Source organism: Gopherus evgoodei, chromosome 7 (assembly GCF_007399415.2).
Source record: "Gopherus evgoodei ecotype Sinaloan lineage chromosome 7, rGopEvg1_v1.p, whole genome shotgun sequence".
Lineage (NCBI taxonomy): Eukaryota > Metazoa > Chordata > Testudines > Testudinidae > Gopherus > Gopherus evgoodei.
The window spans coordinates 48495734-48522653 of NC_044328.1; the positions used below are offsets into that span (position 1 = coordinate 48495734).

The 26920-nt window shown below is 43.3% G+C and overlaps 1 protein-coding gene across 2 annotated transcripts in view; it reads right to left on the minus strand.

Moving 5' to 3' along the window:
• The window catches only part of REEP3 (receptor accessory protein 3), a 67867-nt gene that overhangs the window by 21181 nt on the left and 19766 nt on the right, over positions 1 to 26920 (minus strand). Inside the window, exons 1-2 of one of the 2 annotated variants that reach the window (XM_030570298.1) lie at positions 20615 to 20687; positions 18094 to 18209 (exon numbers count right to left, since the gene is read on the minus strand). Coding sequence is in view for 1 of the 2 variants with exons in the window: in XM_030570297.1 (XP_030426157.1) it covers positions 20615 to 20687 (73 nt within the window). In the remaining variant the exon portion in view is untranslated. Of the gene's footprint in view, positions 1 to 18093; positions 18210 to 20614; positions 20688 to 26920 lie in introns of those variants that run through there. The other variant, XM_030570297.1, reaches the window with a different exon arrangement.

Below are 26920 nucleotides of genomic sequence, written 5' to 3' on the forward strand. Positions count from 1 at the left end.
ACTGTCTAAAGCTGCTGGGATCTTCAGCAGTGTGATCCCACCCAGCCTGCCTTGACTGACAGGTCTGGTTCTGCTTCCAACTAGCTGCAAATAGGGGGAAAAAACCATTGTGTAATTAAGCTGTGGAACTTCTGTACAAAATGGACATCAAGTGGAAAGTCATACTGTGTCCGCTCTCCACCTCAAAAAAAAAAAAAAAACAGGGAATCAGACTTGAAAACAATCAATCATTTAGATGCCCTTTTCAAAAAGCAAATCTTTACTAAACAAGAAAGTCCCAGAAAGCCTTAACTAAAAAAAACTTCTCCCACTATGTTCAGCTAAAAATGATTAATGTTCATTTTCCATCATGGTTCTACAAAATAGCTTCTTCTCCACAAGGCTGTAGGTGGAAGAGAACTCCCATTATGCTGGATAAGACTATGAAATTAGTATCCTAACTGGTGAAGGACATGAGGCTCTAACCCAGGGGTGGCTAAACAACATCTCCAGAGCTGCATGTGGCTCTTCAAAAGATAAACATGCGGCTCCTTCCAGAAACCAACTCACAGGGGGGGGGGGGAAAGGTGGGTGCTCAGCACCCACTGGTACCCCTATCAGTCCCCCCTTCCCCCCCCCCCAATCAGCACCTGCTCCTCCCTCCTGCTCACCATGGTTAGCTCTTTCGCACCATTGAGGCGGCTCTGGGAGGGAGTGGGAGGAGCGAGGAGATGGTGCCTAGCCCCATTCCCTCCCTCAGCGCTTCCCATCACAATCAGCTGTTCTGCAGCATTGGAGGCAACTGGGGGGGGGGAGAGGGAGGAAGGGGGGCTGGGTGCTGTGTCCTCACTCCCCCCAAGTCACCTCAATGTCATGAAACAGCTGATCGCAGGGGATGGGGGGGGAGGAGCAAGGACCCGGTGCGCAGCCTCCCCCCTCCAGCGCCGCCTCCTCAGTCCCCTTGCCTGCTGCCCGCCCGCCCCAATCAGCTGTTCTGTGCTGGCAGGAGGCTCTGGGAGGGAGAGGAGCGAGGACATGGCTCACTTGGGAAGGGGGCAGAATGGGGTGGCAATTTAACAATGGAAGCCAAGTGCAAACCGAAAAGAAAATACACAGATGAAAATTGAGGCTTCCAACAAGAGTGGGAGAATAAGTACATTTCATTGAAAGTACGATAATGGTAAAGCCATTTGTCTTTTTAAAAAAACGGGACATCTGGTCATCCTACCATGAGGTGCCTTACTGCCTGCCAATTATTCCACATCTGGCCTACTGTCTCTCTCATCACTCCATAGCTATCTGCTGGGTTAACGAGGCAGAGATGGCAGCGAGGCATGGCAAACTGCAACATAAACTACAGACAGACAATCTAGACAGTAGAACATGGTGACCCAGAGCAGCCGCTGGGAGATACAGACCAATAATCCGTGCATGAAGACTTGAACAAGAGCTGAGAATCTGCTATTTTCCCCAATCTTTTATGTCTCAGGAAATCCTTATCCTCTATTTCACCTTGCATGAGAAGGGTATATAGCTACAGCTTTTCTAGGGCAGCTGCAGATGTAAGTGTAGTTTTACAATATTCTATACACTTTTGCCCATGTCTACCCTCTGTTCTTCAGTTTAGGTATATTTTACTATCTGATTTACAAAAAAGTTGGGGGATGGGCAGGGAGAAGAGGAGAGAGAAAGAGATAGGGGAGTGTTGCTTCTCCAAAGCCAGTACTTTTCCATTTTGCCTTCTCTTTGCCTACTGAGAGAAGAGAGACTGAGGTAGTCCTTTCTGGACCGAGTTGTACAAGGGAATTCATCTCTGCCAGCAGGATTGGCTGAGCTCACCCATAAGATACCCAAAAAGGTTGTGAAGCAGGAAACAGACCAACCATTTCTTTTGCCTCTAACTTTTCTCAGCTCCTATCTGCAGCCTATAGGACACCCATCACAGTAAACATTTCAGAAGGAGAGCTGGTGAGACAATATCCCCAAAAGTCATGCAGCTCTGGAAATCAAACATTATAGAACCAAATTATTAGTTCAAAATATGAAATAAATTTAGATTTTTCCTCCAAAAAATCTCTACCTGCAGGAAGGTCTGTTTGAGCTCCTAGCCACTGCAGAGGCAGAAAAAAAAAAAAAACAAAAAACAAAAAAAAACTTTAGAGACAGGGCATTCCCCTGCTACCAGTGAGTGACAGATCTGGTTCTGTTCCCAAACTACAAACCGACTGAAATAACTATTATAATGTATTTGTGAACCGTGGCACAAAGCAAAATTAAAAGCTGGAAAACCACTACAGCTATAGGAAGAAAAGTATGGTTTCACAAATTAAAAAAGAGCAGACATGAAGTTACGCTGGAGACAATCAGCCTTGACAATTGTGGTATTTCACTGTAAAAGACTTGGCAATTTAAAATGTGGTTAAGTTTAAATGCCAATAAAACGTAATATTTGAATGATCAAATTAACAAATCAAAGTAGTAACTCATGAAAATGCATTGCTTACTAACATTCTGGATTCTAGTATCAGAGGGGTAGCCGTGTTAGTCTGGATCTGTAAAAGCAGCAAAGAATCCTGTGGCACCGTATAGACTAAGACGTTTTGGAGCATGAGCTTTCATGGGTGAATACCCACTTCCTCAGATGCATGTAGTGGAAATTTCCAGGGGCAGGTATATATATATGCTAGCAAGCAAGCTAGAGATAACGAGGTCAGTTCAATCAGGGAGGATGAGACCCTGTTCTAGCAGTTGAGGTGTGAAAACCAAGAGAGGAGAAACTGGTTCTGTAGTTGGCAAGCCATTCACAGTCTTTGTTCAATCCTGAGCTGATGGTGTCAAATTTGCAGATGAACTGAAGTTTTTTTGCTGCAGGATGGCCATCTTAAGGTCTGCTATAGTGTGGCCAGGGAGGTTGAAGTGTTCTCCTACAGGTTTTTGTATATTGCCATTCCTAATGTCTGATTCGTGTCCATTTATCCTTTTCCGTAACGACTGTCCAGTTTGGCCGATGTACATAGCAGGGGGGCATTGCTGGCATATGATGGCGTATATTACATTGGTGGATGTGTAGGTGAATGAACCAGTGATGGTGTGGCTGATCTGGTTAGGTCCTGTGATGGTGTCGCTGGTGTAGATATGTGGGCAGAGTTGGCATCGAGGTTTGTTGCATGGATTGGTTCCTGAGCTAGAGTTATTATGGTGCGGTGTGCAGTTGCTGGTGAGAATATGTTTCAGGTTGGCAGGTTGTCTGTGGGCAAGGACTGGCCTGCCACCCAAGACCTGTGAAAGTGTGGGATCGTTGTCCAGGATGGGTTGTAGATCCTTGATGATGCGTTGGAGGGGTTTTAGCTGGGGGCTGTATGTGATGGCCAGTGGAGTCCTACCCAAGATCCACAAACCCGGAAATCCTGGACGCCTTATCATCTCGGGCATTGGCACTCTCACTGAAGGACTGTCTGGATAAGTGGACTCTCTACTCAGACCCTATGCCACCAGCACTCCCAGCTATCTCCGTGACACCACTGATTTCCTGAGGAAACTACAATGCATTGGTCACCTCCCAGAAAACACCATCCTAGCCACCATGGATGTAGAGGCTCTCTACACAAACATCCCACACACACAGATGGAATACAAGCTGTCAGGAACAGTATTCCTGATGATGCCACAGCACAACTGGCTGCTGAGCTCTGTGCCTTTATACTTACACACAACTATTTCAAATTTGATGACTATATATATCTCGAGATCAGTGGCACCGCTATGGGCACCTGCATGGCCCCACAATATGCCAATATCTTTATGGCCGACCTGGAACAACGCTTCCTCAGCTCTTGTCCACTCACGCCCCTTCTCTACCTACGCTACATTGATATCTTCATCATCTGGACCCATGGGAAGGAGACTCTGGAAAAATTCCACCACGATTTCAACAGCTTCCACCCCATCATCAACCTCAGCCTGGACCAATCTACACAGGAGGTCCACTTTCCTGACACCACGGTGCAAATAAGTGATGGTCACATTAACACCACCCTATATCGAAAACCTACCGACCACTATGCCTACCTTCATGCCTCCAGCTTCCATCCCGGACACATCACACGATCCATTGTGTATAGCCAAGCACTGAGGTACAACCGCATCTGCTCCAACCCTTCAGACAGAGAACAACACCTACAAAATCTCCACCAAGCATTCTCAAAACTACAATACCCGCATGAGGAAATAAGGAAACAGATCAACAGAGCCAGATGTGTACCCAGAAGCCTCCTACCGCAAGACAAACCCAAGAAAGAAACCAACAGGACTCCACTGGCCATCGCATACAGCCCCCAGTTAAAACCCCTCCAATGCATCATCAAGGATCTACAATCCATCCTGGACAATGATCCCACACTTTCACAGGCCTTGGGTGGCAGGCCAGTCCTTGCCCACAACCTGCCAACCTGAAACATATTCTCACCAGCAACTGCACACCGCACCATAATAACTCTAGCTCAGGAACCAATCCATGCAACAAACCTCGATGCCAACTCTGCCCACATATCTACACCAGCGACACCATCACAGGACCTAACCAGATTAGCCATCCCATCACTGGTTCATTCACCTACACATCCACCAATGTAATATATGCCATCATATGCCAGCAATGCCCCCCTGCTATGTACATCGGCCAAACTGGACAGTCGCTACGGAAAAGGATAAATGGACACGAATCAGACATTAGGAATGGCAATATACAAAAACCTCTAGGAGAGCACTTCAACCTCCCTGGTCACACTATAGCAGACCTTAAGATGGCCATCCTACAGCAAAAAAACTTCAGGACTAGACTTCAAAGAGAAACTGCTGAGCTTCAGTTCATCTGCAAATTTGACATCAGCAGCTCAGGATTGAACAAAGACTGTGAATGGCTTGCCAACTACAGAACCAGTTTCTCCTCTCTTGGTTTTCACACCTCAACTGCTAGAACAGGGCCTCATCCTCCCTGATTGAACTGACCTCGTTATCTCTAGCTTGCTTGCTAGCATATATATATATATATATATATATATATATATATATATATATATATATATATATATATATATACCTGCCCCTGGAAATTTCCACTACATGCATCTGAGGAAGTGGGTATTCACCCACGAAAGCTCATGCTCCAAAACGTCTGTTAGTCTATAAGGTGCCACAGGATTCTTTGCTGCTATTCTGGATTCTGCAAAACAAATATTTAATATCAGGAATTCACTTAAACACATGTTGTGCAGGCCTGAGTTAAAACATGTGGCCCCCATGGGCTCACAGTGTGGCCCACTGGCAAGTGGCAGGGTGAGGCTGCTGGGTTCGCCCCTCTGCTTGGGGGGGGGGGGGGCGCTTGCCTCACAGCCCCATGCGTGCTGCACTCCAACCGCCCTAACGGCCAGAACCACATGTGTCTGCATCTTCCGCTCCCCCCACCTGACGTACAGTGGCTACGTCACTTTTGGGGCCCGCTGAGGCAGGAAGCACTGGGCACAAGGCAAAGCCAGTAAGTGCTGACAGAGAGGAGGGGCACCTGGCCTGGGCTTCACTCTGCCCCTCTTTCCTGTCCCCTTAGTTCATAGCCCCAGAAAATCCCTTCGAACTGTTCCTCTTTTCCCCTCCCCTTATTTCATGGGGGTGGGGGATGATGAGCTGAATGGGCGGGCAGTGGCGGTGAGGGTTTATACTTTGGCGGAGGGGTCTGTGGGGCTGGGCAGTGCTGAGGCGGGGTTCGACAGGGTTGGGGGGGGTTCGGCCCTCAGCTGTTTTTCTTTGGAATAATATGGCCCTCGCCGCTTTGAGTTGTGCAGGTCTGTTTTAACTGTTACAAACAAATTTGATCTCTATGTGGAAAAAAAGAGCAAATAGACGGTAGTAGCTGTACTTGTGTATTGGGTATGACAGAAACAGGAAAAGCTGCTCGTAGAACAGAGTTTGGTACATATCAGCCTTCATTTTCAATGTATTTAAATATAAATTTTGTTTATGCATGAATGCCTAAATTTAAGTGGACTTATTTTCAACAAGGTGCATTGTCTTCAGGACAGGAACAAACATCAAAGATGTTTTTACCATCTGAGGATATGAAAATTTTGCAGCTCTTGACTTCAATTTAGATGCCATTTTTGGAGAAGAAAACTGTTTTCAGTAGGACTATCAGATCTGCCAGTAGTAAATATTTATATTTAGATGCCTCTCAAAGGCCCATATTGGAACTAGGATCCCATTGGGCTGTGCACTGTACAGAGACAATCCCTGCCCTGCCCTATATGGTTTACAGTCTATATAACACTCCCAAATCACTTCAGTAATTCACACAAGAATTGTAATATTGGTTGAGCCCAATGGCTCCGCAGTCCAGGATCCTGTTTCCAACAGGATCACTGCTTTAGACCCTGGACTGAGCTTTAGACAGCTGTCTGTCATCCATGCCTTACTTCCAGACACTGGCTAAGACATACCACCACATTCTCATATGACCAAGACAAAGCTGGGGGATTACCCACTTAGAACACAACGTACCATGTCTACTTATTAACCCTCCCAATGGCCTCTTATATTTGAACTGGAGCGATGGCAATAGCACCCTATAATCCAAAGCTCCTATTAAAAGAATTGCCCACTGCTATGTGAGATAAAAGAACAAAGCCACTGAATAACTACCCTATCCACTCTCATCAAGGTCTGCAGGTGAATCAACAGGCCCTTATGATTAAAAGCACTGAAGGTATCCGATAATTCCAATAGCAGCTGAGACACATTGGAAATGGGTGAAAATAAAGGAGATTGGTCAATGCAACCAATGCAGTCTGTGACAAAACCATGTCTGTACCAAGACGGACAGACAAAATTTCTTGATACTTTAAATGACTGCTTCTTGGAGCAGCTGGTACGGGAACCTAAAAGGGAAGAAGCAATTCTTGATTTAGTCCTGAGTGGAGTGAAGGATCTGGTCCAAGAGGTAACTAAAACAGGACCGCTTGGAAATATAGTGACCATAACATTTAAACATCCTTGTGGTGGGAAGACTTCAACAGCCCAACACTGTGGCATTTAATTTCAGAAAGGTGAACTATGCAAAAATGAGGAGGTTAGTTAAACAGAAATTAAAAGATACAGTGACTAGAGTGAAATCCCTACAAGCTGCATGGACGCTTTTCACAATAGAGGCCCAACTTAAATGTTTATCTCAAATTAAGAAACACAGTAAAGGAACTAAAAAAGAGCCACTGTGGCTTGGCTTAACCATGTAAAAGAAGAAGTGAAAGATAAAAAGGCATCTTTTAAAAAGTGGAAATCAAATCCTAGTGAGGTAAATAGAAAGGCACATAAACACTGCCTAATTAAGTGTAAAAATGTAATGAGAAAAGCCAAAGAGCAGTCTGAAGAATGGCCAGCTAAAAACTCAAGAGGTAATGTTTCTTTAAGTACATCAGAAGCAGGAAGCCTGCTAAACAACCAGTAGAGCCCTTGGATGATCGAGATACAAAAGGAGCGCTTAAAGACTATAAAAGTAATTGCGGAGAAACTAAACGAATTCTTTGCTTCAGTCTTCACGGCTGAGGATGTTAGGGAGATTCCCAAACCTGAGCTGGCTTTTGTAGGTGACACCTCAATCTGTGACAATTCCTCTGATTTGTCACTAGAGGAGATTTTGGAATTAATTGATAAACTTAACAGAAACAAGTCACTGGGACCAGATGGCATTCACCCAATTTGAAATTGCGGAAATTATTAACTAGGGTTTGTTAACTGTCCTTTAAATCAGCTTTTGTACCAATGACCAGAAGATAGCTAATGTAACGACAATATTTAAAAAAAGGCTCTAGAGGTGATCCCAGCAATTACAGTAAGTCTAACATCAGGACCGGGCAATTTAGTTGAAACAATAGTCAAGTGCGGCGGGGCGCCTGCCCCACCCCTATGTGAGAGGGGGCTAGAGAAGGCCAGACAGGCTGTGCAGGCCAGCAGCCAATCAGGAAAGGGCTTACTGAGAGCCAAATCAGGGCCAAGATTACAGCCAGCCAATGAGGGCTAAGATGGGCCATATATAAAGGCTGCCCAGAAGGTCAGCAGGCAGTCTGTCCTAGACCTTCATGGGGGAAGGTCTGTCTCCACAGCAGGAGACCAATACTAGTGCTGGGCAAACTCAGGGGAAGCACAGAGGAACTCCAGCTGCTACCTGCCAGGCTGCAGGCCCTGAGGGAAGGGCCAAGCCGGTGCAAACAGGCTGAAGGGGAAGTGACCCAGGGATGGATGGACAAGGGGAGAGAAGGAGGGCAGGGAGGCTGCCACTAAAGGGTCCTTGGGTTGGGACCCAGAGTAGTGGTTGGGTCCCTACCCCTCTTTTTACTGCATCTGGCCGTGCAGCAGGGGGTTGAAACAAACTGCAACCGGCCTTTGTGACAAGGGGCTAGACTTTGGAGGTTGTAGTTGGCCACTGGGGCCAGTGCAAGTATTATTGCTAATGCTGCCACTCCCTCCCTCACCCCAAAGTAGGTGAGGATGAACTAGGGGACACTGCTGGAGGGCAGTGGCCTGAAGAGGACACCATAGAACAGAGAGCAACATGGATCCAGACACCAGTGAGGAGCAGATGATGGACGGGACACCACCAGCAGAGAATGCTCCCCATGAACTGAGCTAATTCCCAGACTGACCAGCGGGAGGCACCATGGTTGTGAGTCCCAACCCCATCACAAAGAAAAAAATTCAGACACCTAGAAGAACAAATTGTTGGGCAAAAGTCAGTTTTTATAAAGGGAAATCATGTCCCTTACTAATCTATTAGAGTTCTTAGAAGGGGTCAAACATACATGTGGGCAACGAGGATCCAGTGGACATAGAGTACTTAGATTTCCAGAAAGCCTTTGACAAGGTCCCTCACCAAAGGCTTATATGTAAATTAAGTTGTCATGGGATAAGAGGGAAGGTCCTTTCATGGACTGAGAACTGGTTAAGACAGGGGACAAAGGGTAGGAATAAATGGTAAATTTTCAGAATGGAGAGGGGTAACTAGTGGTGTCCCCAAGGGTCAGTCCTAGGACCAATCCTATTCAACTTATTCATAAATGATCTGGAGAATGGTGTAAAAAGTGAGGTGGCAAAGTTTGCAGATGATACTAAACTACTCAAGATAGTTAAGACCAAAGCAGATGGTGAAGAACTTCAAAAAGATCTCACAAAACTAAGTGATTGGGCAACAAAATGGCAAATGAAATTTAACATGGATAAATGTAAAGTAATGCACACTGGAAAAAATAACCCCAACTATACATACAATATGATGGGGCAATTTAGCTACAAGGAGTCAGGAAAGAGATCTTGGAGTCATTGTGGATAGTTCTCTGAAGACATCCATGCAGTGTGCAGCGGCGGTCAAAAAAGCAAACAGAATGTTAGGAATCATTAAAAAGGGGATAGAAAATAAGACTGAGTATCTTATTGCCCTTATATAAATCCATGGTATGCCCACATCTTGAATACTGCATACAGAGATGGTCTCCTCATCTCAAAGAGATACTGGCATTAGAAAGAGTTCAGAGAAGGGCAACTAAAACGATTAGGTGTTTGGAATGGGTCCCATATGAGGAGAGATTAAAGAGGCTAGGACTTTTCAGCTTGGAAAAGAGGAGACATGATAGAGGTATATAAAATCATGAATGGTGTTGAGAAAGTAAGGAAAAGTTACTTCCTTGTTCCCATAATACAAGAACTAGGGGCCACCAAATGAAATTAATGGGCAGCAGGTTTAAAACAAAAAGGATGTTCTTCACACAGCGCACAGTCAACTTGTGGAACTCCTTACCTGAGGAGGTTGTGAAGGCTAGGACTAACAGTATTTAAAAGAGAACTGGATAAATTCATGGAGGTTAAGTCGGTTAATGGATATTTGCCAGGATGGGTAAGGAAGGGTGTCCCTAGCCTCTGTTTGTCAGAGGGCAGAGATGGATGGCAGGTGAGAGATCACAGCTTGTTGGGTTCATGCCCTCTGTGGCACCTGGCATTGCTCACTACCCAGGATATTGGGATAGATCTTTGCTCTGACCCAGCATGGCCATTCTTATTTTAATGAACAAAAGAGACCTGAGACATCTAGATAAAGGTCTCACCACAACTTTCCTCAGAAAATGTAAGATGTGATATTACTGAACAAAGGCCACACCACTGCTTCCTTCAAGGCAATAGTCTCTAACTTTAAGGAAGACATTCATGATCGGCATCAACAATAGATGAAGAACTTTACCAGCCAATAAGACAAGGGTTTAAGGCATAGTTTGTAAAACAAATCTCTCTCTCAACACTTCAAATCTCTCAGTTGAGGAATTCTCAGCACTGAAAGACTTGACATACCTTCCTCCTCCTGCACACCACAACCCGGACTCTTGCACTTGCCTAGGTAAATTATGGCAGCTTAGAGACAGCAGAATCCAGAACTCCCCACAATATTAATACCTCCTGTTAATTCAACAGGTTTATCTTTGTAAACGGGCAAGCAAGAACAGATCCAACAAGGACCGTACTAGTCCAAAATGATTAATATCTGCTTGAAGAACCACTGTTTTCTCAAAGTAATTGAGTAAAGAGATCTACATTCTGTAAAACAGAATGACTTCAATGAACTATGATATAAATGGCAGGGATCAAAAAAAGTTAAGGTCAGAGTGACTGGCACAGATGACACTTCAGAGTCACTATGATGCTGACTAGCACATGGAGACACAGTTCTGATGTCCCATTCTCAAATTTGCAACCAAAATATATTCCTTCACTATTGAACTCCATAGTGCTCATGTCAGGTTTAGACAGGGTGAACAGATGTCTCAATTTTATAGGGAAAGTCCTGATTTGGGGATCTCTTATATAGGCACTTATCCCCCATGCCCAGTCCTGATTTTTTATGCTTGCTATCTGGTCAACCAAGATTTACACTTCACTGACCATTTCATTAAAAATCACATCTTTAAATTCTATGAATTTTGTGGATTTTTTTAAACCCAATTTATTCCCAGTAAGTAAAGGAAAGACAAGGGATTCAGTTATGTGTTGGAAGTCAATTACATAATTTCCAGACATAGGAATTCTCTCCTCTGCAATAAGGCCTCATTTTCAGTACAGAACGCAGTTTACCAGTGCCAGTTTACAAGTCACTCTTAAAAATGTACATAGCTATACTTGATTTTTAGGTTTACACTGCAGTATAAAGCCAAAGACCCTAATTCAGGGGTTCTCAAACTGGGGATTGAGACTCCTCAGGGGGTTGTGAGATTATTACATGGGGGTGGGGGATCACAAGATGACAGCCTTCACCCTAAACTCTGCTTTGCCTCCAGCATTTATAATGGTGTTAAATATATAAACAAGTGTTCTTAAATTTATAAAAGGGGGTGGGGTTGCACTCAGAGGCTTGCTATGTAAAAGGGATCACCAGTACAACAGTTTGAGAATCACTGCTCTAATTTGTGGAAGACCTATTCTGCAAGTTATCAGTAAAAGTAATACTTAAAACATCTATAGCACTGTTTGCCACAAGTAAGAGTGGTCTGCTCTTAAGTTAGGCAGATGAAAGAATAGAATAATAGTTAAAGTAAACAAGATTTGTATTACCAAGATTATGTAGATATAGCTGTGAGTAAGGTTAAGCACATACGTGTTTGCAGCTTGAGAGGCTAAAATTTTAAAAAATTTCAGGAAGAATAAAGTTTGTCACTTCTAAACAAAACTGCTTCAGTGTTAAAACATTTAGACTGTCAATACATTAGAGCTATTTTGAACATTTTATACAAACACACACACCTCCTCTGAAATGTTTAGAAATAGAAGAAGTGTCCAGTTAAGGTCCTAAACGGATGTTGAGGTGCTCAAATATGGGATTTTTCCTACATAACATGACTGATTTAGGTGTCAGGAAAAAAGTCTATGTAAATCTGAAGTGATAATTTAGTAAACGTCATGCTTCAGATGCACATCTGCAATGAAAGAGACAAGTCTAAGGCCTCATTAACATCCTTACTGTGGTAACATAAACTCAAATGCAATTGCTAAGCAAATATCTCATGCTAGATTTGCAACTACCACCACCTTAATATTGTACTTCCACAAGTTAGGAAAGCCAGATTTATACTTCATCAGGGTTTGTAGTTTGAAGTCATTGGAACTTAGGCTCCAGAATGACTTAGGAGCACAAGTTTCAGTATTATTGTGAATACTTCAGCTTGAATGTAAACAAAAAATGCATATACACTACATTTCTAGTTTAAGGCTTTAAAGGTTTTAATCTAAAATAGCAGAAGCAAAAGAGTTCTCAAGTTGGCTTCGACCTTTTGACATGATTTAAACCTTTATTTCAAGTGAAGCGACTTAAATTATATTGATATAAACTGCTCCACGCTGCTACAAAGCAATATCAGTTCATAATAGTTGATTTAGATCCACAAATAAACGGGAAGTAGTGTAGATATGATCTTACTCTAATGATACAGATATTTACTAAATAGCAGTATTTTCATTAAACATTTTATGTACTGAAAAATAAAGAAACGCTAACTGGACTTTGCCATAAAAAACACTAACATAAAATAGAATTCAATATTATGTGGCATTACTTAGCTATTATTTCAATTGCCCTGGTACAACTACATGATAAATCTAAAAAGCTATGATACTTGTTTTAATATGCAAAGCCTAAAAAAACCCAAATACTTTATTAAAGCTGTACTGATTCACAAAGTGATTTATTAAATATTCACAAATCTCATCGATCTGAAAGGATCTTCATTAGTAATTTAGATTTAGATATGTAATCACCATTCATCTAAGTGACCTGCATATGGTACAGCAAAGCTAGGCACACTTCAATAATTGCTGGAAGAATGTATTTATTCAAAATCCTTTGAGTTTTTACAACCATCCATTTTCTCTTTGAACGCTACTGAGTAAATCCTAATGCAGCTATATATTTGGAACCTAATTATCAGAAAAACAGCAATATTCACAGATACTATACTTTACAATTGGTTCTCTCTCCATATTAACATTGGACAATTAGTTTAAGCAAAGACAGCAACACTAATTAAATAATGGCTTAGTTAGAATAGCAAAATAAATCTTGCAATTGCTCTCTTGACTTCAGTCAATCAGGCAAGCTCAAAAATCAAACCCAAGCATCCAATGGAAAAGTCAGCAGTTTTTTGTTTTTTTTTTTAAATAATTTAGAATATGGAAGAGTCATAGAATCATAGACTATTAGGATTGGAAGGGACCTCAGGAAGTCATCTAGTCAAGCCCCCTGCTCAAAGCAGGACCAATCCCCAGACAGATCTTTGCCCCAGCTCCCCTCAAGGATTGAACTCACAGTCCTGGGTTTAGCAGGCCAATGCTCAAACCACTAAGCTGTGCCACCCCCTCGAAGACCTGCTCCCCTCCTGATTACAACTGCACATCATCTCTCTGGTAATTACAAAAATTGCTTACATGGAAGAGTAGTAAGAAAATTACTGTATACACTTGTTCATAAGCCAAATATATTTGGTAAAAAAATGACACAAAGAGCAGGGGTCAGCTTATTAACTAGTCTACACCAAAATTTGATGATTTTAAACTTTATGGAATCATTGTCATTTTGTTTACCTGGAGCATCTGCAGGCATGGGGCCCGTCAGCTCCCTGTGGCCACTTCCTGCAGCTCCCATTGGCTGGGAACAGTGAACTGCGTCCACAGAGAGCAGAGGGGCTCCATGCCTGCAGATGCTCCAGGTTAAAAAAAAAAAAAAAGTCCTGACCCGCCAGTAGCTTAACCTGACAAGCCAGAAGCCCCTGAAATATAGGGTCAGCTTATGAAAGGATCATACAGCTTTTGGGTATTCTCACCTATCCAGCTTGGGTGGGGGTGGGGGGTGGCTTATAAACAAACAGGCTAACGAACAAGTATATACAGTATATATTTTTAGATGTTTAATTGCAGTACAGTTAATTACACTGACTAGTACAGCATGGCATTTTATTTCCCCTCTTATTTGTTCTGTTCCCTCCTATGCTACCTGAACCCCTCCCACCTCTTGTCTCGTACTGCCCAGTCCTCTTCTCCCTGTACATTTGCTTTCTCTCCTGGACATGCTGCCTAGACAGCCACTTGGATCTTCTTCTCCCCTTGCTCTCTTGGGTAAAGAGTCCCACTGCTTCAATCCCATCTCCACAGCTCTCCTACATATTCCTCTGCACGTAGCTGCACTCTCATTATTGGCTCTGTCTCAGAATAGCAGCTACCATTTTCCTCTCTACTTATGTGGCAGCAAGCCCCACTCAAGGCTTTTAGGCTAGCTCCTCTTCAAAATATAAGGAAGGGTCAGGATGCCATGCGGCCAGCTATATACAGACCATCTGTGAAAAATAAAGCAGAAGGGGGGATGGCAGGAGCTCCCTTTTATGAACACTCAGCTATCCAGAAGCTATAAAATCCCTCTTAGTAGAAGACGTGATTAGGTTTATCCCTTCTATTTCTTTACATCTTGTGGATTCCTCTTTGTTAACTCCCAGTGCTTTTGTTTTGCTTGTAACCTTTAAGCTGGACCTCAAGGAAAATATTCTCGGTGCTTAGTCCTTGTAGTTGCTCTTTTAAAATCTAGCAATAGCCTAAGTTCAGATTTTCTTTTTTAAAATTACCTTTTTTAAAATAACAGAATTGGATTTGTGTATCTTAAGAGGTTTGTGCACGTATTGTTTAAACAGCTGATTTCCCTCCACCAACCCCTGTTCCTTTTTCAGTTCTTCCTCCGAGGGAAGGTGAATGGGCTTGAGCAGGGGTCCCCAACATGGTGCCTGCGGGTGCCATGGTGCCCACGGGGCATCTAAATGTGCCTGCGTTCTGGCTGGCAGTTGAGCATCCGCCAAAATTTGGCGGCATTTTGGTGGATGCTCGACCACCGCCACAGTCCTTCGTCTGGTGTCTGCCAGACAAAAAGGTTGGGGACTACTGGGCTTGAGGGTATCCCACAGAAAGGAATTTCCAAGTGTGCCTTCCTTGGCTCTCAAAGGGGTCTGCACTTCGGTGGTGGCAGCATCTACCAATCCAAGGTGAGAGAAAAGCTGTAACCTTGGGAAATTAATACAAGCCTGGAGTGGCCAGTATTAATTTTTAAAATCCTTGTGGGTCCCATCTTCTACACTCGAAGTGCCAGAGTGGAGAATTACCCTAGACACCATCATTTAAAAAACTACTGATCTAAGGATTAATTTATTCAACCATGTACACACCATTAAGTTTCACTCCAAAATACACTACTTATTTCAAATGGAAGATGGCTCCTTTTCAGGGTGCCAGCACCCCCCGCTGCCATACTCTACAAAATTTTAATTAAAAGATAGTTTTCACCTCCACTGTAGAGGCAGCCAGCCAGCAGATTGTCAATCAACATGGAGCCCCAGTTATCCTAACCCTGCAGAAAACTGGCATGCAAGAATCCTAGGGGCTGCAACACAGGGAAACCACACCTCATTACACCTTAACTAGGTGTTTCCTTAATGCCTAACTAATCCCCTTAAATGCAATCAGTATTTAAGAAATACCTCCAAATCACATTTATGCCTGAAATTTTTTTAACCTACTGTTTACAAGATTACCACAACTGCAAATCTGACATCATTTTTGTCTAGTCAGCTTTACTGTTTCCCTGGGTAGTCAATGTCACCTATTTGGAGAGGTGCACATCAGCAATGGGGGAAAAAGCTTAGCAGGAAATGTGAATGTCAAACCACAAAAACTGGCCAGAGAAAACAAGATCAGGTTTAAATTAGGGCTATCAAGCGATTAAAAAAAAATTGTGATTAATCACCACTGCTACCATTTAAATATTTTGGATGTTTTCTATATTTTAATACATTGATTTCAATTACAGCACAGAATACATGTACAGTGCTCATTTTATATTTTTATTACAAATATTCATGCTGCAAAAAATAGTACTTTTAAATTCACCTAATACAAGGACTGTAGTGCAATCTCTTTATCAAGAAAGTTGAACTTACAAATGTAGAATTATGTACAAAAAACAACTGCATTCAAAAACAAAAAAAACTTAAAAATTTAGAGCCTACAAGTCCATTCAGTCCTACTTCTTGTTCAGCCACTCACTCAGACAAACAAGTTTGTTTATGGTTGCAGGAGATAATGCTGCGGGTTCTGTAATTTCTGCATCAGAGTGTTGCTCTTTTAACATTTCTGAAAGCATGCTACACACTTCATCCCTCAGCTTTTGGAAGGCACTTCAGATTTTTAAACTTTGGGTCAAGTGCTGTAGCTATCTTTAGAAATCTCACATTGGTACCTTCGTGTTTTGTCAAATCTGCAGTAAAAGTGTTCCTAAAACGAGGATGTGCTGGGTCATCTCAGACTCCTACAATATAAAATACATGGCAGAATGCAGGAAAAATAGAGCAGGAGACATACTATTCTCCCTCAAGGAGTTCAGTCAAAATTTAATGCATTTTTTTAAATAAGTCATCAGCATGGAAGCATGTCCTCTGGATTGGTGGCCGAAGCATGAAGGGGCATACTAATGTATAGCATATCTGGCAATACTGGCTACAAAAGTCCCATGTGAATGCCTGTTCAGATGACACTGTAAATAAGAAGCAGGTAGCATGATCTTCCATAAATGTAAACAAACTCATTTGTCCTAGCAATTGACTGAACAAGAAGTAGGACTGAGTGGACTTATAGGCTCTAAAGTTTTACCCTGTTTTGTTCGCGTGTAGTTATATAACAAAAAATATTTACAAAAAAAAAAATCTACATTTGTAAGTTGCACTTCCATGCTAAAGAGGTTGCATTACAGTACTTGTATGAGGTGAATTTTTAACAGTGCAAATATTTGTAATAAAAATGAGCACTGTAAACTGAACTTTAGTGTTGTAATTTAAATCAATGTATTTGAAAACGTAGAAAAACCATCCAAAAATATTTCATCAATTTCAATTGGTATTCTATTGTCTAACAGTGCGATTAAAACCGCAATTAATCATGATTAATTTTGAGTTAATTGTGTGAGTTATCTGTGATTAATCAACCGCCCTAGTTTAAAACACTAAAAATTCCTTAAACTAAGTTTTGATGTTGGTGGTACTTTACTGTATACTTTTACTTTGAAACATGACGAAAGCATCATTGGGCTATTTCCACAGAAACAGACAACTGAACTCCCCTGCACTGAGGGAAGATTAAATATTATCTACCATTCCTGACCGGTGCTTGTCATTAGAGGTTTTTAAGAGGAGGTTAGGCAGACTTCCCACAGCTTCCCTAGGTAATTTGTTCCATTGCTTATCTGCCCTTACAGTTAAGTTATACCAGGGATCAGCAACCTTTGGCCTGCAGCCCGCCAAGGTACGCCCCCTGGCAGGCTGAGCTGGTTTGTTTGCCTGCCGAGTCCGCAGGTTCAGCCAATTGCGGCTCCCACTGGCTGCAGTGCGCTGCTCCAGGCCAATGGAGGCTGTGGGAAGTGGCAGCCATCACATCCCTCTGCCCATGCCACTTCCTGCAGCCCCATTGGCCTGGATTGGCAAACTGTGGCCAGTGGGAGCTGCGATTGCATCTGCAGGTTCAGCCAGCAGGTAAACAAACTGTCCCAGCCTGCCGGGGGCTTACCCTGCTGGGCCACGTGCTAAAGATTGCCGATCCCTGAGTCAGACATTAAGAAAAAGCTTGTTAAATCTCCCTTGCTGCAATTTAAGCCCATCACTTCTCATCCTGTCCTCAGTGGATGAGAGCAGTTTATCCCCCTCTTTTTTGTAACAACCTTTCACACGCTTGACAACTTATATCCTCCCCCCCACTCGCCCAAATCTCTTGTCTCCAGAGTATACAAACTCAAGTTTTTTCAATCTTTCATCATAGATCATGTTTTCTAGACCTTTAATCATTTTAACTGCTCTTTTTCGGATTTCTGGGGAAAGGAGTGGAACATACTGGAAGGTGTGGTGCCCAGAACTGGACATAATACTCTAGCTAAGGCCTTGTCAGTGCTAAGCAACATGGAAGAATTACCTCTCATATCCTGATAATTGGTTGGTGAAATATAAATATACAACTCACAACCAATCTGGTGTTTGTGCTCTGCTTCTTAACATGTCCTGAGGTCGCTAGTCACTCTCTGGAGCCAGTGTCTGACAGCTTGACAGAGAATATCTGCACCTTGGATGGTGTGGTTCCTAGGGATGTAAAAGTTTAACCGGTTAACCAATAAGCTTGATGCTTATTGGTTTCAGTTCTGCTGTTGCCCCGTGCCCAGGGGGCCAGCAGCAGGGCCTCGCATAAAATGTGAGTGAGCTGTGTTTTTATACACTATTTACATCCCTAGTGGTTTCATCTTTCATTTTCTGAGTTTATAGGTGATGGAGTCTTAAGACTCCCAAGTGCTACTTGATTAGCTAGCAGCAACACCTAGCACACCCTTTGTCCATTCAAGACCAGAAAGATGCAATTTCGTTGCATGCAGACCCTGCTATTGTCATTCATGCCTTTGTCACTGAGACTGGACTATTGCAGTGTAGTGTTAAATCCATGATCTACCATCTGCATTGCCTGCTGTCCAGTTTCTGGGTGGAACGTAAGGTGTTGGTTTTGAAATGCTAGTTGGCCTAGAAACTGCGTGAGGCATCATTGATTATTTGTTGCAAACCCCAGCTATACTTTTGGGAAAAGGAAGATCTGCAGGAGGGAGACTTAGCTTTATTTTTTCTGCCATTGCAGAATTATGTTATCTAAAGAAACTGTAATAACTGTCATTACTATAATTGCTTTAACTATTAAGGACATCTAAAATCATTGGTAGGAAATCTTTTATTTTATGCATAATACAAACAGTAATATTTCTGCAGGGCTAATGAAAGCCTTTGATATTTGCAACCCCATTGTCTTCACAAGATTTTCACAGCACAGGCAGTTGTAGAGCAAAAACAATTATGTTCACATAAAATTGAGTATAAATCTGCTCAGTCTTGACTGTTTTGTTTCAGAAGCCCTAACATTAGGGAAAAGCTATAAAAACCTCATGGAAGTCAGAAGACATGACATGACTGACTATGCCAAAGGGAAAGATTTGTTGAGTAAGGTGGTAAAGCATGGTTCTACTTAAACTTAAGTAGCAACAACCTTTCCCCCTACAAAACAAAGCAAGTTAGAGGCTAAGCATACTTAATATTTCATTAAGGCAGCATAGTTAAGATCACAAAGGCTATGTCTACACTACTGCCAGATCGACACTCCGGCGATCAATGCACCATGGTCGATTTAGCAGGTCTAGTGAAGACCCACCAAATTGGCTGCAAATTGCTCTCCAGTTGACCCCAGTACTCCATCATGAACAAGAAGAGTAAGGTAAGTCGATGGGAGAGCAACTCCCAGCAACCCAGTACAGTGTAGACACCACAGTAAGTTGACCTAAGCTACATTGACTTCAGCTCCATTATTTACTTAGCTGGAGTAGTGTAACTTAGATAGACTTACTGTGGTCATGTAGACAGTTTGAGTTTCCTGACTAAGACTAAGTATTTTACATCAGGCCCCAATCCTGCAAACACTTATGCACCTGAATAACTTAACACACAACTACACCTAAGTGTCAATGAGACTACTCACAAACACACAGTCATGTAACTAAGTTGGCAAAACCAGGGACCTAGCTTGACTATGGTACATATGAGAACACATTTTATGATGATCTTCATATACCATAATTGTGTGTCTTAAATTGTGTGATTTAAACCTTAACTTCATTTCTAAATTAGCTAAGTATTCATAAGTATTGTGACAGACCCAGACCAGTGGGGTTCAGGAGTCTGGTAGAGGGCAAATATACTGGTCACTGGATGAGTAGTTTTCTGTTCCCTGAGTGACCAAAGCAGGGGCTGCGCTACAGTAATCAGGAACCTGCTAGAACCAATTAAGGCAGACAGGCTGATTAGAACACCTGCAGCCAATCAAGGCAGGCTAATCAGGACACCTGGATTTAAAAAGGAGTTCACTTCACTTTGTGGGGGGGCGTGTGAGGAGCTGGGAGCAAGAGGCACAAGGAGCTGAGAGTGAGAGGGTGTGCTGCTGGAGGACTAAGGAGTAAAAGCATTATCAGACATCAGGAAGAAGGTCCTGTGGTGAGGATAAAGGTGTTTGGAGGAGGCCATGGGGAAGTAGCCCAGGGAGTTGTAGCTGTCATGCAGCTGTTATAGGAGGCACTATAGACAGCTGCAATCCACAGGGCCCTAGGCTGGAACCCGGAGTAGAGGGCAGGCCCGGGTTCCCCCCAAACCTCCCTACTCCTGATCAGACACAGGAGGAGTTGACCCAGACTGTGGGTTCCACCAGAGGTGAAGATCACTGTGGTGTGCAAGTCTGCCAATAAAAGCAAGACCCACCAAGGAGGAGCTGGAACTTTGTCACAGCATATATAATGTTAATCATATAATTTTTGTACCTAATATTTATGAAGATATATTAAAGTTGTCATGCTTTTATGTGACTATATGTTAAACTGAATAACTTGGTAAAATTTACATCCACTAAGTTTCAGCTGAAGCATTATGTTTAATTGGACAAACAAGAAAGAAGTGGGACTTACATATTCCTTCACATTTTTTGTCTTCACAGCTTTGTAAGAGTAATAAGCAGGGTACAACATCCCAAACACCAACCTAAGGAAAAATAAACAAACAGTTTTTAAAATCTGACAAGCTGTATATAAAACAAAGCAATAATCTCATACAATTAAATGGGTGAACCACCTAGAAACAGCACTCTACTAGCTTTAAAAAAAAAAAATTAAAGCAGTTTGAAGGAAGCTTTAGGCAATGTATAATGGCACTGCTTTAACTCAGGATGGCTAAAATGACCCTTTACAGATGGATCTATTTCCTAGAACCTGCCTCTTTAACAGATGACTGTAATATTGCCAATGAAAGGAACTGCACTAGTAGCAATGGTACATATTTCAGGTGTAGTTTTACTGTAGGACTACACGTGGATTTGTGGTAGGTGTGGTCACAGCATTGCTCTTAGGCGAACTATTCTGCAACTGCCAACCCAGCTCCTTGAAACAATGGTTTGTGGGTGGTTTTGAGACAGATTCTACTCTATGAAGAGTTATGAAAAGTCCAAATTCATTTTCCTGGCACTCCCCAGGAAGCTAAGCCATTTCTACAACATATTGCTCAAATAGATACTAATCCAAATGGTAGGAGTTCATTCTTAGCACAGACAGCTACTTTCTGCTCAAAGTTTTGAAAGTTCTTCACCCTCCCACTCAAACAAAAAACAAAACAAAACGCCAAAAAACCTACAACCAGTAGGGTGTCCCAGCAATGCATGCTGAGTACCAGAGCAAGACCAATAGGTAACTGAATTCACACTACTGTCTAGTGAGAGGCTATTTTCCTCACCCCTGCTAATTTGTCATGGTAAAGAGCTCTTAAAGAAGTCCCGCATAAGCATGGATTGGTGGGACAGTTGATTGAGACATGGAATCAACAGCCGTGGCTAGAGAATCCCTAAACGAGGAAAGAACTCTAACTTTGTAACACCATTATGAAATCACAGACAGTATCCATGGTCCCTGCTCCCGTGACCACAAACACCTGTAGTGCTTGAAATATGGTCATGCCTGCCTCCAGCAAAACTGCATCCACAGTATACTTATCAGCATTGAGGCTGTCATAATCTAATTCCCAGATTTGGACCTTAACGTCCAAAATATGAGGGTTAGAATGAAAACCTCAAAGCTTAGTTACCAGCTTGGACCTGGTAAAGCTGCCACCACCCAAAAAATTAGAGTGTTTTGGGGCACTCTGGTCCCCCCAAAAACCTTCCCTGGGGACCCCAAGACCCAAATCCTTTGAGTCTCACAACAAAGGGAAATAAACCTTTTCCCTTTCCCCCCTCCAGGTGTTCCTGGAGAGATATACAGAAGCAAGCTCCGTGAATCTAAACAGAGGGATTCCACCCTCTCTATTTCCAGTCCTGGAAACAGAAGTGCTTCCCTCTTCACCCAGAGGGTATGCAAAGTCAGGCTAGTAAATCTAACACACACAGATTTCCCCCTGACTTCTTCCTCCCACCAATTCCCTGGTGAGCACAGACTCAATTCCCTGGAGTTCCCCACTAAAGAAAAACTCCAACAGGTCTTAAAAAGAAAGCTTTATATAAAAAGAAAGAAATACATAAAAATGGTCTCTCTGTATTAAGCTGACAAATACAGGGTCAATTGCTTAAAAGAAATATGAATAAACAGCCTTATTCAAAAAGAATACAATTCAAAGCACTCCAGCAACTACACACATGTAAATACAAAAAAACAAACCTATCTTTGTACTCACAACTTGGAAACAGAAGATTAGAAAGGCAGGAAACAGAAATCCTCTCATAGCCGAGAGAGAGAGACAGGCAGAAGACAAAAAAAACAAAGAACTCAGACACAAATTTCCCTCCACCCAGATTTGAAAAAGTCTTGTTTCCTGATTGGTCCTCTGGTCAGGTGTTTCAAGTTACTTCTCTCCAGGTGTAAGAGACATTAACCCTTAGCTATCTGTTTATGACAGAGGCATATTTTGCAGTGAATGGAACTAACTTCTCCAATTTAATTGGCACTCCCTCTCAGTGAATTGTGAAGAAAGAGGCAACCCATCAACAAAACACCTCCCCATCATTACAGTAAATCAAGCTTTGATGGAACTTCCTGGTTATTACTTGCATCTTTATAATATATGGCAAAGCAAGCTGTACTATGCCAGAAATTTAAAATCTCTGGGTTTTAAAGACCCAAACAAAAGGGCAAGTTGTTCATCTACATGGCATAGGAGTAGAATCCGTTTATGACTGGCTAAATAACTTTCAAGTTTGCATAACCTCCATATTAGCACATACAGCATAGATGCAGTGAATCATTTGTTTCAATTATCTCAACATAAACAGCTGAAGCATAAGCTATTGCAATTAGATAAAGCCTTATCTACATCAGACTGGACAGCCAGATTCAATGGTAAGATGATGAATATTACTCCTAGGACCACAATCCACTTTCCTTCCTCCTCCTCCACCACCCCACCCAAGCTCCCAGACACTCCATCCCAACACACCACAGTTACTCTACTCCAGATGTTTCTACTCCATTCTCCTTGGATATTTGACATGGGTAACTAGGTGTAACTTAGCACCCCATTTTTGAACTGGAAAATCTTAATGAGAAGCCATGTTTAAAAAAGTATGGTAAATAGTGTATCAAATACAAATCTACTTCTGAGCACACTGAGCTGTGCTAAATTAGTCAATCTCCAAATTCATCAGTTGTGGATATCAATGAAACAGGATTGCAGTTTAAAAGAAGCTTTTTTAAACAGCTATTGGAATTGTTGCTGGTTGCCTAAATTAAAGCCATGTTAGTTGCATTTTGACAAACAACAAGGAAAATGATGGATGGAGAGGTGAAGCAGAAATGGGACTGAGAGTCAATACCTTCTGTACAATATTTGGATTCATGCATCAGGAAGAGGTAGCTGAGAAATAAGGCTATAATGCCAACATGGATTATTTTGGTGACATCAGTGACTGGGCTGGGTTTTTTGCAGGGTTTTTTTTTTTTTTTTTTAAAAGAATAAATACTTAATTTCAGCTTTGCATTAATGGAATCACATACAGTACAGAGGAGGAGGTTACTTACCTCAAAGAACCTCCAGTGATGTGTGGTTCCTATCTGTATTCTACATGCAGGTGCACATGCATGCCATGTGCCTGAGTCCATAAGTGTTTCTTAGAGTCCTTTGACCCACACGTGTCTCCTTGTTCTTCCAGCGCTGAGTGTATAAGAGGTACTGTGGGTCAATGCCTCTCCAGTTTCTTACCATAATGGAATCCAGTCTGAAGCAGAGAGGATGGAAGGCAGTTAATGGAATACAGATAGGCACCATGCATCTCAAAGAACTTCCAGTTACAGGTAAGTAACCTCCTCCTCTTGAGTGATGGTCCCTATGTGTATTCCACACATGGGTGACTCACGAACAGTTATCAGCATGGAGGTAGGTGCATGCATGACACTGGAAGTGCAGCCTACAGCATGGCCTGACCCACAGCAGTGTTTGCTGCTGGTGTGATGGCATAGTGTGTTGTGGACATGTGGAGTCTAGTGAGGCCAATGTGGTGGCTTAGGCTCTATGACGTTGCACTCCACATGTTTATGGAAATATGCTTATGAATATAAATATAATGTAACTGGAATATGCTTTATGTAAAAGGTCTCTTGTAATGTGTCATTACAAAGCTTATAATCTACTGAGTGTTCATCCTATCTGTATGAATGTATCATTCTTGTATCTGAAGTATTACTCTGAAGTCCTATTGTAACTATGCACAGTGTGGGCCATTAATGGTGGTTTGGAATCCTGATGGCTCCCATTAACCAGGACGATTGGTTGTTAAGTGGCTCTGTACCAGAGGAAAAGTATTGGGCCCAGACTATGAAGGAGTCTAGTCTGAAAGAAACTTATTGGAACATCTGAGGGTGAGATTTTATTTGTAATCAGTTTCTAAATATATTAGGCTTAGACTTGAAGATTGTTTTATTTTGCTTGGTAATTTACCTTTTGTTCTGTCTGGTATTACTTGAAACCATTTAAAGCCTACTTTTTATACTTAATAAAATCATTTGTTTATTAACAAACCCAGAGTAAGTGATTAATATCTGGGAGAGCAAACAGCTCTCTATCAGTGGTATGGAGGGCAGATAATTCATGAATTTACCCTGTATAAAGCTTATACAGAGTAAAATGGATTAGAAGTTTGGATCCCATTGGGAACTGGATGTCTGGGTGCTGGAGATTTAAAACGACTCAGCAGTTACCTGTTAAAGCCTGCAGCTTTGGGGGCATGGTTCAGACCTGCGTCTGTGTTGAAGCATACTAGCATTGTCTGGCTCAATAATGCAGGGTTTTAGGGTCCCAAGCAATCAGGGAAAATGGGTTCAGAGGTAATGTCAGCACATCAAGTGACACACAGACCCCCTTGGGACTGAATGAAATCATCACAGGCTTGTGTTGAGTGCACTGTGATTCTAGAAGATGGAGGTATGATGCATTTGTTTTAGCATTCACAGACGCACCCAGAGATTTGTTGGGACGAGAGGACTTCACCACTGTATTTCTCAGCTATGGCCACAGATAGCTTCAGTGATGCATGAAAGGGTTGAGTCCTGTGGAATGCCAGTGCACGATGGACATCAAGGGAGCACAAGGCTTTGTCAGTAAGGGAAGGGTGTAGTTTGGGGAAGAAAACTAGCAGGTGTATGCACGGATTTAGATGGAACTCAGACACCACACTTGGGATGAATTTAGGGTTCAGCCATAAGAATATCTTGTCTTTGGCTAGCATCATGTAAGGGAAGAGTCTGCCATCATGGCTGAAAATTCACTGACTTGTCTGTTCAAGATAACTGATATCAAAGTTGCTTTCATCAAGAGATGGGAGAGTGAGCATGTTGCTCAAAGAATGGCTTCATTAGGGTAGAGAGAATGAGATTAAGGTCCCACGGTGTGGGCTTCAGTTCTGGTGGAAAACAGTAAATCTTTCACCAAGCAGATATAGTGGTGGGATGCATCAACACAGAGGTCCATGGGAGACAGAAAGGCACTGAATTCTGCCAGATGCATTAGAATAGAACTGGGGGTCAGGTCAACATCTTGAGGATGAGAAGGCAGTTGAGGACGACTGGAATAGAAACCGTGTTCAGTGAGTGGTGGTTGCGGTGGGCCCATGCTATGAAGCAGGGATCGGCAACCTATGGCACACATGCCAAAGATGGCATGTGAGCCGATTTTTAATGGCATACCGTGGCCTGCTGGGACTCCAGAGTGCCATTAAAAATCTGCAGGTTCCACGCTCCCAGGCCAGAGCATCCAGCTGAGCGCAGCAAGCTGCTGGCCCCTCCCCCACCTTCCCTGGAGCCCTGCCACCGCACACGCAGCGCTCTGGGGGCCGGGGTTGCGCACTCCTGCGGGGCAGCGTATCTGACTCTGCTTGGAGCCTCATGGTAAGGGGTCCAGGGCCGGGGGCAGTCAGGGGACAGGGAGCAAGGTGGGTTGGATAAGGGTGGGATCCTGAGGGGGGGGTGGCTTGGGATGGGGGTCTCTGGAGAGGGCAGTCAGGGACTGGGGGGGTGGATAGGGGTCAGAGCAGTCAAGGGACAAGGAGGTCCCGGGGGGGGCAGTCTCTGGAGGTGGTGGTCAGGGGATAAGAAGCTGGGGGGGCTGGATGAGTTGGGAGTTCTGCTGGGTGCTGTCAGGAGGCAGGGGCATGGAAAGGGGTTGGGGCAGGCAGGGAGCAGGGAGTGTTGTATGGGTCTAGAGTTCTGGGGGTCCTGGCAGGGAGCGGTTGGATAGGCATGGTAGTCCAGGGGGTCTGTCTGGGGGCAGGGGTGTGGGTAAGGGTCAGGGGACAAGGAGCAGGGAGGCTTAGAGAGGGGCAGGGGTCCCAGGAGGGGGCAGTCAGAGGACAAGGAGCAGGGGGGTTGGGGCTTTTGAGGGAGGTAGTCATCCAGCCCTCTGCCCTAAGCCCTGACCCCCCCACCACACCCTTCTGCCCTGAGCCCTATACTTCCCTCATATGCACCCAGTCCTCTGACTCCTCACCCCCCCACACCACGATTCCAGCCCTGACTGGCATTCCCACACATACCCAGCCCCCTCACCCTGACTCTTGTACTCCCCCCTGCAGCCCCTTGACATTCCATGCACCCCGCACATTCCCACCCTGAGCACCAAACAGAACCTCCTGCAATCCTCACACCAAATGGGAGCTGCCCAGGTAACTGCCCCCACACCCAAACCTCCTTCCCCAACCCTGAGCCCCCTCCCTCATTCTAGCTCCTGGCCAGACCCTTCACCCC